This window comes from Melospiza georgiana, chromosome 24 (genome assembly GCF_028018845.1).
Source record: "Melospiza georgiana isolate bMelGeo1 chromosome 24, bMelGeo1.pri, whole genome shotgun sequence".
NCBI classification, from domain to species: Eukaryota; Metazoa; Chordata; class Aves; order Passeriformes; family Passerellidae; genus Melospiza; species Melospiza georgiana.
The window spans coordinates 7,957,140-7,969,513 of NC_080453.1; the positions used below are offsets into that span (position 1 = coordinate 7,957,140).

At 58.1% G+C, this 12,374-nt stretch overlaps 1 protein-coding gene across 1 annotated transcript; it reads right to left on the minus strand.

Annotated features, from left to right (window-relative positions):
* Window positions 1-157: 157 nt before the first annotated feature.
* On the minus strand, window positions 158-8,273 carry SYNC (syncoilin, intermediate filament protein). The gene is made up of 6 exons (XM_058040052.1): window positions 8,127-8,273; window positions 6,628-6,782; window positions 4,772-5,145; window positions 3,702-4,717; window positions 2,252-2,376; window positions 158-727 (listed from the first exon to the last, which is right to left on the minus strand). Exons 1-6 carry the CDS (start codon window positions 8,271-8,273, stop codon window positions 664-666), a joined length of 1,881 nt encoding a protein of 626 aa, XP_057896035.1. The 3' UTR covers window positions 158-663.
* Window positions 8,274-12,374: the final 4,101 nt, after the last annotated feature.

Sequence of the window (12,374 nt, forward strand, 5' to 3'; positions counted from 1 at the left end):
TAATGAGCACTCAAATTGTTCTTCCCCTCAAGCCCTGCTGCTTTCTCTGCCTTTAGTTAGCCCTTTCCACAAAGTGTTTTTTGTTACCCTGCAGCACAGCTTTAACACAAACACCTCCGTTTGATAAATTTGGGTTTTTGAGACACAAAAAGGCTCCTTAAACTCTGACCTTTTATTTTCAGTGTGAGACTCGATATAAAGTGGAAACCTCTTCCCCACCACCTCATTTCTGTGGAGCATGTCCCAGTACAGCAGAAACTTGAAATGCAAAAGAAAATCCTCTTCAAAGGAGAAAGCTTCTCTTGCATGTAAACTTTAAAAGTCAAACCCCTCCTAACACCAGCTCCCAGAACTTGAACAAGACAACATTTTCCCAAACACAGCAAAACATCAATCAGTTATTCCTCATCCATATCCTTTGTTCAGTACAAAGATATTTTTTTTTGTTCTGCTCCTCTGGGGAAAAGCAAAGAGCAGCAGCAGCAGCACCTGGGGAAATACCCAGGGAAAAGATTGGAAATTCAACTTCAAATTGGAAATTCAAAGATTGGAATTCCAACTCCAGGCAGCTGCTGCACATCAGGCAGGGTAAAGCAGCACGAGGAGAATCCCTTGCATCCTCTGTCCATTGGTTTTTGCTACAAAGAGGAAAATTCTGTGGTTCTAAGAGTCCTGCTCTGCTTTTTCCTCCGATTTGCAGAGGTGCCCGTAGATTTCTAAGCAGCTCCTGTGAGGGGAGAAAGGAAATTCAGGCTGTGGAATATTTACATCAATGCTTTGGCTAGAGAAAAGAGGGGGGGAAAAAGTTATTTTCATAATCTGGAAGAAAAAGGAATTGGGAAACACTTCAAGGGGCTCAGTCCATGGTCTGGAGTGTCCTTGGCAAACAGGATTTAACAGAAGGAAATGTCATTTTTGGGGGAGCTCATGGAAAAGGCAGCTCAGAGCTGCACTTAACTCTGAGCTCCCCAGAGCAAAGTGAAACCCCATTTAAAGGTGTCATCACTTCCAGGGGTGGCAATTGGTAAATTCCAGGAGTTTGAGAGACTCCACAAATACAGATTTGGGATTAAATGTTGGGCTGGGATTTAGAAAACCCAGGCTGTAAGGACAGGGTGGAGTTGGGATCTGGGCTGGATCCTAAATGGAGTTTGCAGGCTGAGAGCTCATCCCTGTACTTGGATAAAAAACCTAAAAAACCTTTGGGGTTTTTGGGAATATCCTGGGTGGAGAAGGGGAAAAGGAATGCTGAAGGAGCAGTGAGGCTGCAGAAAATGGTGAAGAGTGTGTCCAGCTGAGGCTGGAATAACACAACAGCTCCAAACTGGGTGAGCAAAACAATCCACAAACTCATGGACATCTTCTGGAGCTTCAGAAATTCACATTGCACACCACTCATTGAGTGAAACCAGGACAGAACATCTCCAGCATCCCAAAGCCAAACCTCAGCTCCTTTCCACACCTTCCTGAGGAAACCACCACTCAAACTGCCACACCTGCTCCTTGGGAAGCCACTCCACTCCTCCGTGGCAGTTCCCAGCAAATCCCTCTGTGCTGCTCTGCAAAGGAGCTGGAATTGCTGCTGGGCACCAGGAGCAGGAGCCCTGAGCTGTGTGACCCCACTGTGAGCTCCTCTCCACCATCCTTCTTATCCTCCCATCCCTCTGACCCCACTGTGGGCTCCTCTCCACCTTCCTTCTCCTGTTCCCATCCCTATGACCCCACTGTGGGCTCCTCTCCACCTTCCTTCTCCTGTTCCCATCCTTGTGACTCCACTGTGGGCTCCTCCCCACCATCCCTTCCCTTCTCCCAGCCCCCCTGTGAGCCCACTGTGAGCTCCTCTCCATCCCTGTGACCCCACTGTGGGCTCCTCTCCACCATCTCTCTTCTCTTCCCAGCCCTGTGACCCCACTGTGGGCTCATCTCCATCCCTGTGACCCCATTGTAGGTTCCTCCCCACCATCCCTCTCCTGTTCCCATCCTTGTGACCCCATTGTGGGCTCCTCTCCACCTTCCCTTTCCTCCTTCCATCCCTGTGACCCCACTGTGGGCTCATCTCCACCTTCTCCTGTTCCCATCACTGTGACCCCACTGTGAGCTCCTCTCCACCATCCCTTCCCTCTTCCCATCCCTGTGACCTCACTGTGGGCTCCTCCCCACCATCCCTTCCCTTCTCCCAGCCCTGTGACCCCACTGTGGATCCCTCTCCTCCTCTGCCCTCTGCCCCGCAGGGATGACCCCCCAAGCTCACTTGTAGATGGAGAGCTCCCGATGGAGGCTGGTCCTGAGCTCCTCCAGCTCCTGGTTCTTGCGTTGCTGGAGCTGGACCCCATTCTTGAGCTCCTTCAGCCTGTCCTCCAGCTCCTCCACCTGCTCCTGCAGGGACAAAACCAGTTCAGAGCTGATAATTCTCCTCAGGGAGCTCCCTGTGCACAGCCAGGCTGCCCCTGCCCAACCACCCTGCAAAAAAAAAATCTTTGTTTTAGCACAAAGGTGGGGATTTGGGCTGGGCTGGGCCGTGTTTTGTCCTCAGGCTTCTCCTGCCTGCTTGGTTTTGTCCCCTGAACCGCTTGGTGTGTGTTTTGAGACGCTGCCAGAGCTGTATAAACGCGTGAGTCAGAAGGAGATAAATGAGGAATTTGGGGAAAGGAAAACGTGGAGGCGCAAAAGGGATCCAAAAAACCCTGAAAACCCATAGTGGGGGTTCTGGTGGCTCTGATCCCCATCCCAGCAGGGAGGAGCTGTGAGGGAAGGGCAAGGGCAGCTTCCAGAAACTGCTGGGAGGAGGCAGCGACTGCGAGCCGAGCACTGAGAGCGTTGAAAGGGGGCAGATTAATTGTGGAGCCTCTTTGCCAAATGTGCTCTTGGAGATATTGAATTGCCTTGTCCCTCGGGCCAAGGGACGCCTGGCCCAGCCAAATGGCCCTCCCAGGAGGCAGCCTGGGGCCTGGGGCTCTGGGGACATGGGTGAGACCCTTCCTGGCAGCAGGACGGGCAGAACCTGCCCCAGCAGGAAGGGGATTTGTAAGAAAAGCCGCCTGTATTTAAAACTGGCTTTTCTTGGTTCAGAGGAGCTGTGGGAAGTGTCTGGTGCCTGTGCTCAGCAGCATCGCTGAGCTTTGGGAAGGAAATCCCCCATCCCTTCCACCTCAAGCCTGGAGCCATTTCTGAGAGGCCAAACCAAGTGAATATATTCAGGAAAAACCCATTTTCCAAGCTGGTGAAGCCCCACCACATCTCTGGGTTTGCCTTATGCCTATGTTTCACCTGGCCCATGCCAGGGTGTGGGATATCTTTGATTCCAACCAGCAGGACATATTCCACATCCTCCCCATCCTCATCCACCCCATTTCCCTGGGCCCTACAAGCAAATCCCTGGATGCCAAGCACAGCTCCCACTCTCCAAACAAAATGTGGAGCCATGCTTGGCATCCAGGGATGTCCCCCCCTCCTTAATGATGTGCCTCAACTAAACCCCAGCCCCAGATTTTTTATCACGCTCACTTCATGACTCCCTTTCTCCCCAATCATCCAACCCAAACTTCTGTCGTTGGTATCAATAAATCCCCCCTCTAGCAAACCACCACCATGAATTTAAGCTTCTTTGACCAGCTTTCAAGCCCATCCCTGCTAGGAACCCCACTAATCCTCATCTCAACAACATTCCCAGGATGGAGCTGTGCCCTTTGGGGTTCTCATACCCGGTACTGCCCGACCTCCTCGTCCCTTTTCTGCTTGACCAGCACGATCTGCTCCTCCAGGCTGCGGTTCTGCATCCTCAGCCGGCTGACCTCGCCCTGCAGGGGCCTCAGGGCTTCCTTCATGCCCTGGATCTCCCCCTGCATCTCCTGCAGAGCCTTGGCCCCGGCCTCACGCCGCTCCAGCAGCCGCAGCAGCTGCGGCTCGTAGTGCTCCTCCAGCCCCCGCCGGCTCTGGGCCACGAAGCTCTCAAATTCCAGCGACAGCCTGCGGCTCTCCTGCAGGTACAGGTTGTCCTGGCGGCACGGAGGAGCCTCCAGGCGCTGCCTCAGAACCTCCTTCTCCTTCTCGCAGCTCTCCTTGAGCTGGGACAGCTCCCCCGAGAGCTGCCCCGCCTGGCTCTGCAGCTCGCCCTGGTAGGCGGCGTGCTGGGAGAGGTCGTGCCTCCTGCTCTCCAGCTGGTACTGGCAGGCCACGCACTCCTTGGTCACCTTGAAGAGCTTCTGCTTGATCTGGCGGATCTCGTCGCGCAGGTTGTCCCTCTCCAGCTCCACCTTGGCCAGCAGCCTGCAGGCGGCCTGGATCTCCTCGTGGGCATGGCGGATCTCCTGCAGCGCCGGCTCGCGCAGCTGCGCCAGCTCCGAGATCAGCCGGTCCCGCTCGCGCTCCAGCTGCTCCACCACCTCGATGCACTCCTGGAAGTAACTCCCCAGCTCCTCCAGGCTCAGGCACCGCTGCTCTGGGGCGTCCAGAGGGCCTCCTGCTCCCTCTGTGTCCATGGCCAGTGGGATTCCTGCCCCATCTGCGTCGTCTGGGATCCCTGCTCTGTCCGTGTCCATGGCCAGTGGGATCCCTGTCCCACCTTCATCCATGGCCAGTGGGATTCCTGTCCCACCTTCATCCATGGCCAGTGGGATCCCTGTCCCACCTTCATCCATGGCCAGTGGGATCCCTGTCCCACCTTCATCCACATCCAGAATTCCTGATGTATCCTTGTCCACTGGGATCCCGCCTTCATCTACGTCCAGCAGAATTCCTGATGTGTCCTCATCCAGTGGGATCCCTGTCCCACCTTCATCCTCGTCCAATGGGATCCCTGTCCCACCTTCATCCACGTCCAGTGGAACCTCTACCCCGTCTCCATCCACGTCCAGGGGGATTCCTGTCCCATCTCCATCCACGTCCAGCGGGATCCCAGCCCCGTCTGCCCCCTCATCCAGCTGAGTTCCTGCTGTGCTTATCTCCAAGGAGGGATCTCTGCTGACAGGCCTGGAGTCTGGGCTGCCGCCGTGCAGGGGTTTAGATCCGTTCCCTGCTGGATCCAAGGGGCTGTGGGCACGTTCTGGGTGTGGAGCAGCTCCTTCAGCTGCTCCCTGTGGGGCTGGGGATGCTCTGGCTTTGTCCAGCTGCAGCTCTGGAGGGGGCTCGGGCTGTGCCATCAGGTCCCTGCGAAGGAGAGGGGATGTTTAACCAGAACAATGAGTTTGAGCAATCTCAGCCTTTCCTCCCCATCCTCTGAGACCCCAGGGCCAGTGGGTCCCACCATGGCCCTGCTGCTGTGACCATCCCTGTGTCACCCACACAATAGTGACAATAGTGATAGTCTGTGATGCGTTGTGTAATTGGTTTTAATCAACCGGTGGGATGTCATCGGGGCCAAGTATGAAAAATCACACCCGATAATCTTAACAAAATTACAAGTACAGGAATTGGAATTGTTTCTGCTAGGCAAAATAACATTGTTGTTACCAATTTTTACAGCAGCACAGGCAGTTCTCAGGCACACACAACCTTTATCAGTATATACGAGCACAGTTTTCTGATCAGTGACTGGATGAATTTCAAAGTGGCAAATACTCTGTTCAGCGTCTAGACACACGTCTTGGGCATTATTATTATTGCTTTCACAATGCCATAGGAAAGAAAACCCCATTAAAACCCCATTGAAGTGTCTGAGTGCCACGGAGGAGGAGTGAGGGCTGCAAACTCAGACCCCAAACCCAACAATTCCTCCTGTGCCAACCTGCCAGCACCAGCCCACCCAGCAGCACCGACCTGCCCCGTGCGAGCCCTCCCTGGAGGAAAACCGGCCGCGATTTTCTCGCTGTGCCATAACCTCACGGCACGGGAATGCGCTGCTGGGAGCCCTCAGGCTCCGGGATGGCCGAGACCGAGCAAACCCCGCACTCGGAGCCCGGCAGCGCCCGCAGCAGGAGCCGCTTTGCCGAGTCATCCGATCGCGGCATTGTCCCCACCACGGCACCTGCGGCTGTCACCATCACCACCAAATCCTCTCCCTGTGCCTTCTCCCGGCTGCTTTTTTGGGGTGGGATGGACCCGACAGCGCTCGGGGACGAGCTGAGGTTTCCCTGCTCGGTGGGATGGGTGGGAGGATGCTCTCACCTCTCGGCCACGCTGCTGAGCTCATGTCTCGTCACTCCCCGAGGAATGAGCGCAGGCTGGCACTCACAGGCAGCCCTGCGCTCGGAGCAGCGGCTTTGAGCAAAGATCTGATTTTCCCCGATAGTTTCTCTCCTAATAAGGCAGTTTTCGGCACTGCTGACACATCGCAGCCTCGGGCTCGGCGGCCGGGCGGCTGGAGAAGGGGCAGCCCCGGCAAAGGTGGGGGGAAAGCTCCCCTGCCCCGATTCTCCCTGTTCTTGGAGTTCTTGGAGCCGCTTGGCACGGCCAGGACGGGAGGGGAGGGCGCCGTGTCCTGCCTGCCCAGCGGGCCTGGGGGGGCTCTGTCCCTCATCCCAGAGCCCCCCCAAACCCCAGAGGGATTACCTGATCATTCCTGAGGACCCATGAACGCTGAACCCCCGATCCCCCCATCCCAGCCCTGCCCAATTCGCCGAGGATCCCGCACCTAAGGGACCCCCCCCAAGACCCCGGCCCCTCTCCTGCCCAGCCCGGGTGGGCTCTTACCTTCCTCCCCTGGAGCCCAGCGCCGCCGGCTCTGCGCTGCACATGGGCTTAGCATGGGGCGGAGAGGGGTTATTAATAAACAGCGCTGGAAATCGGAGCAGCCGCTTCCCCCCGGCCACCGCCTGCAGTGCCAGCTGCGGCCGCTGCCTTCCTCCCTCCGCCCCGGGGAGGAGGAGGAGGAGGAGGAGGAGGAGGGCGGGGAAGGCCCGGCTGGCTGCATCCCTGGCAGAGGCAGCCGCAGGGACGGGCTGAGGCCAGCCCGCAGCCCCCAGCCCGCCCCGGCTGTTCACAGCCCTGGTTTATGGGCCAGTTTGGGTTTATGGCCCCTTATTTCTGTGTCACTGGTGGATCCGCAGGTCCCCCCGTCCCGCCGGGATCCTGGGCAGGGTGGGGTGGGGATGATGGGATGGGGATCATGGGATGGGAATAATGGGCTGGGGATAGTGGGATGGGGATAATGGGGTGGGGATCGTGGGGTGGGATGGGATGGAGATAATGGGATGGGGATCATGGCGTGGAATGGGGATAATGGGATTGGGATCATGGGATGGGATGGGATGGGATGGGGATAATGGGATGGGATGGGATGGGATGGGATGGGATGGGATGGGATGGGATGGGATGGGATGGGATGGGATGGGATAGGATGGGATGGGATGAGGATAATGGGATGGGGATCATGGGATGGGGATAATGGAGTGGGATGGGATGGGATGGGATGGGGATAATGGGATGGGGATCATGGGATGGGGATAATGGGGTGGGATGGGGATAATGGGATGGGGATAATGGGGTGGGGATCATGGAATGGGGATAATGGAATGGGGATCGTGGGATGGGGATAATGGGGTGGAGATCATGGGATGGGGATAATGGGGTGGGGATAATGGGGTGGAGATCATGGGGTGCCTCACTGGGGTCCCCCGGAGCTGTGGGATTTGGCTGGGATGGAGATAATGGGATGGGAATAATGGAATGGGGATCATGGGGTCCCCCAGGGCTGCGGGGTTTGGCTGCAGTGGGAAGGGAAGTGCCAGAGGATGCAGCTCAGGGCCCCCAAATGCCACAGGGGAATGGAATGGGATTTGTGAGGCTGCACTGCCCAGGAATTGATCATCCATGGAGTCAATCTCGATCTCTCGGGGTCCTTTCCACGCCCCACAAAGCCACAAACCCCAGCGATGGCAGAGCACGGCCTCTGCTTCCTCTTCCGCCCCACAGCCCATCCCTGCCGCCCTTTTCCCTCTGTTTTGGGGGTGCAGGAGGTGACATTTCCCTCTGCACAGGCCCCGTGGTGGCCGTGGTCACACTCCTGGGTGTCCAACAGCAACTCTGCCCTCACCCCCTTGGTTTCCCACCTCTGCCCGCCCATGGTGCCCATCCACATTCTCTCCACTCCGTGCACCCTAAACCCACATTTATCCACCATATCACCAACAAATATTTATCTAAACCCCCAAATTTAGATATATTTTGCCAGGTGGGCGCGGGCGCCTCACCCTGGGGTCACCGTTTGTCCTGGTGGTGCCCCCCGAGCCTACCTCTGCCCGCTGCCTCTCCTGCCGTGCCCAGGAAGTCAGCGCTGGCTTCTCAGGAAGTCTCAGCTTTACCGTGCCCCAAAAGCCGCCCAGCAGAGTGTGTGACATCGCCGGTGCCACCCCGCCACTGCTGGCACCGCCACCTTGCCCATGGCTCGCCGGCCACGGGGCTGAAATCAGATTTCAATCTGCAGAAATCAGGTTTAAAATACCAGCGCTGGTCCATCCTTCGGGAACAGAGCTTTAAAAGGAAAAGGGAGATTTGAGTGGGGATTTTTTTTTTTTCCTCTCTTTTTTTGGATCCCGTTCCTTTTTTCAGCGCGGCACACCTTCTTTTTCTCCCTCTTTTTTTTTTTTTTTTTTTCCATGAAGCGCCTCTATTTTTGACTCAATCGGAGAGGAATGCTGTTAATTCGCACAAGTTGGGTGTATAAATATCCATCTAAAGCTGCGAGTGCCAGGGGGAGAAACCTGCAGATCACACAGGGCCGGGCCCAGCAGCCCTTGTAGGGCCTGGAGGGGACAATGACAGCGCCGATTGCTGAGCTGCCAAGGGCAGGGTGGGGCGGGAGGAGGCTCAGCTGTTCCCAGTAAGAGGATACCCCGGCCAAAAGCCCGGCAAGGGGATGTTTTGTGGATATAACCAGGCAACGGGCGGCTCCGGTGTCCCCGGTGTCCCCGGCAGGGCCGGGCAGTGCAGGGAGACAACGCCAACAGCGCGGACTTTGCCCCGGCAAACAGAGCTGGAGGGGTGGAACCGGCGCTGCCAGAGGTGAGGGAAAGGCAGGAGAGACCGGAGAGAGTTGTGAGGCTGCACTGCCCAGGAATTGATCATCCACGGAGTCAATCCCGATATCTCGGGGTCCTTCCCACGCCCCACAAAGCCACAAACCCCAGCGATGGCAGAGCACGGCCTCTGCTTCCTCTTCTGCCCCACAGCCGATCCCTGCCACCCCTTTCCCTCTGTTTTGGGGGTGCAGGAGGTGACATTTCCCTCTGCACAGGCCCCGTGGCCACACTCCAACAGCAACACCGCCCTCACCCCTCTTGGTTTCCCACCTCTGCCCTCCCATGGTGCCCATCCACATTCTCCCCACTCCGTGCATCCCACACTTATCCACCATGTCGCCAACAAATATTTATCTAAACCCCCAAATTTAGATATATAGAGCGGCTGAACCCTCTCTCTGCTGCCCTGGGGCTGTCTCTCCCTTCCTGGTGGATTTTTCCTTCTCGTCATGCTTGGCAGATCTGCCCTGAGGGCAGGGACACCAGGGTGGCACCAGCCTGGCACAGCCACGGCAGCTTCACAGTGACTGTGAAGAAAAAGAAAATCTGCTGGATTTCAGATCCTCCTGTTGGAATTGTGTAGGAGAGGAGTGTTGAAAAAACACTGAGATGTTCCAAATCAAGAGTTTCACAAGACATGCAGACACCTGGGTTCAGGTGCTTGATAGAACAGAGGGGTTGGAATCATTCTGTGCTTCTGAAATGCATCGATGCTCGTAAAAAGAACATTTTGTCCCGATCTTTGCACGATCTTTAGGGACGGGCTGGAAGGGCCAGCCCGACTTTGGGGCTCTGGCAGCTCTGAGGGGTGTCCCACAATGGGATTCCAGTAGAGGGGATTTAGGATCAGGGCTCTGGCAGCACTGGCAGATCCATGGGGTGTCCCACAATGGGATTCCAGCTCTCAGTGGAATTCCAGTAGAGAGGATTTAGGATCGGGGCTCTGGCAGGGCTGTGAGGTGTCCCACAATGGGATTCCAGCTCCCTTCCAGCTCCTGGTGGGATTCCAGTAGAGGGGATTTAGGATCGGGGCTCTGGCAGTGCTGGCAGCTCTATGGACTGTCCCACAATGGGATTCCAGCTCCTGGTGGGGTTTCAGAGTGGAAGGGGTTTAGGATCGGGGCTCTGGCAGCTCTGGCAGCCCCGTGGGGTGTCCCATAATGGGATTCCAGCTGCCAGTGGAATTCCAGCGTGGATGGGATTTAGGATCCGGGCTCTGGCAGTGCTGGCAGTGCTGTGGAGTGTCCCACAATGGGATTCCAGCCCCCGGTGGATGGGATTTAGGATCGGGGCTCTGGCAGCGAGGGCAATGCTGTGGAGTGTCCCACAATGGGATTCCAGCCCCGGTGGATGGGATTTAGGATCCGGGCTCTGGCAGCACCGGCAGATCCATGGGGTGTCACACAATGGGATTCCAGCCCCGGTGGATGGGATTTAGGATCGGGGCTCTGGCAGTGCTGTGGAGTGTCACACAATGGGATTCCAGCCCCCGGTGGAGGGGATTTAGGATCAGGGCTCTGGCAGCACCGGCAGATCCATGGGGTGTCACACAATGGGATTCCAGCCCCGGTGGATGGGATTTAGGATCGGGGCTCTGGCAGTGCTGTGGAGTGTCCCACAATGGGATTCCAGCCCCCGGTGGATGGGATTTAGGATCGGGGCTCTGGCAGTGCTGGCAGTGCTGTGGAGTGTCCCACAATGGGATTCCAGCCCCCGGTGGATGGGATTTAGGATCGGGGCTCTGGCAGTGCTGTGGAGTGTCCCACAATGGGATTCCAGCCCCGGTGGAGGGGATTTAGGATCAGGGCTCTGGCAGTGCTGTGGAGTGTCCCACAATGGGATTCCAGTCCCCGGTGGAAGGGATTTAGGATCCGGGCTCTGGCAGCGCCGTGCCCTGGCTCGCTCTGTTTGCCGAGGGCGCGGGGGGTGCCAGGTCCGGCCCCTCGGGTGCAGGAGCCGCAATCCGATCGCAGGGAATGTGTGACTGTGATTCATCCCGGGGCCGGGAGCGCTGCCAGGGAAGGTCCGGCCCCGGGGGCGGTGGCACCGGGTGCCCCTCCTGCCCTGCCCTGCCCTCCCGGCCGGGTGAGGGGTCCCCTGTGGCTCCCTGGGGGGACTCACCCACCTCTGAGGGGCTGGATGCCGCTGTCCCCTCGGGAACAACCCGGTTGTTTCACCCCGTGCCTCAGTTTCCCCAGTAAGAGTTGGACCCTGGAGAGGGAGGGGAGGCTGCTCACAGGGATGGAGGAGGAGGAAGAGGAGGAGGAGGAGGAGTGAAAGGTGAGCGTGTGCCCAGCGGGGGCAGGGATGGGAGGAGAGCCCGGAGGCGCCGTCTGCCCCGCAGGGACCTCGGGATCTGCCCGGCAGCCCCGGGGCAGCGGCGCCAGCGGCTCCCGCTTATCTGGGTCCTGCCGGATTCTGCTGGGTTCTGCTCGGTCCTGCTGGGTCCTGCCGGGTCCTGCCGGGTCCTGCTGGGTCCTGTTGGGTCCTGCCGGGTCCTGCTGGGTCCTGCCGGGTCCTGTTGGGTCCTGCTGGGTCCTAATGGGTTCTGCTGGGTCCTGTTGGGTCCTGCCGGGTCCTGTTGAGTCCTGTTGGGTCCTGCTGGGTCCTAATGGGTCCTAATGGGTCCTGTTGGGTCCTGCTGGGTCCTGCCGGGTCCTGCCGGGTCCTGTTGGGTCCTGCCGGGTCCTGCCGGGTCCTGTTGGGTCCTGTTGGGTCCTGCCGGGTCCTACTGGGCTCTGCCGGGTCCTGCCGGGTCCTGTTGGGTTCTGCTGGGTCCTACTGGGCTCTGCCGGGTCCTGCTGGGTCCTGCCGGGTCCTCTGATGTGTCCCACATGGCACCCAGGCTGTGCTGACATTCCCCCGGGCTTTTCCCTTCCCAGAAAGGATCAGGATGCTCCCACAGGAGCGGGCGGTGCCTCTTGTGGCCGCCTGTCCCCGTCACCACCACGGGTGATGCTCCTGTGCTGTGCCAGAGCTGTCCCTGTCACCACCACGGATCTGGGAAGGAAAACCCCGAATTGCTGTTTATTCACCCCATTCCATTGCCCTGAGCAAGGACACCAGTGCCTCCCTTTGCCCGTGACATTTTTAAAACCCATTTTTACAACCGAGCTGATCCACCAGCAGCCCCAACGATCGCGGCCCGGGCTCTGCGCTGGCTTTTTCCATGGCCCGGGGCAAGAAGGGCGGAGCAGGAGGGGTTTGGGGCCAGCAGCTCCTGCTCGGGGCTCCCAGGGATGCGGGAGGACCTTGTCCCGGCGTTAATGAGTAACGAGGGAGCAGCCAGGGCTCTGTGTCCCCGCCAGGGCAGGGGTGGGATGAGCCCAGCCCGGCTGCAGGAGCTGCTCCAGGGTGATGCCATCACTGCCAGCTCATTTTTTGGCTGCTTTGTTCTGGGTTTCACCCCCCGGGGGTCCC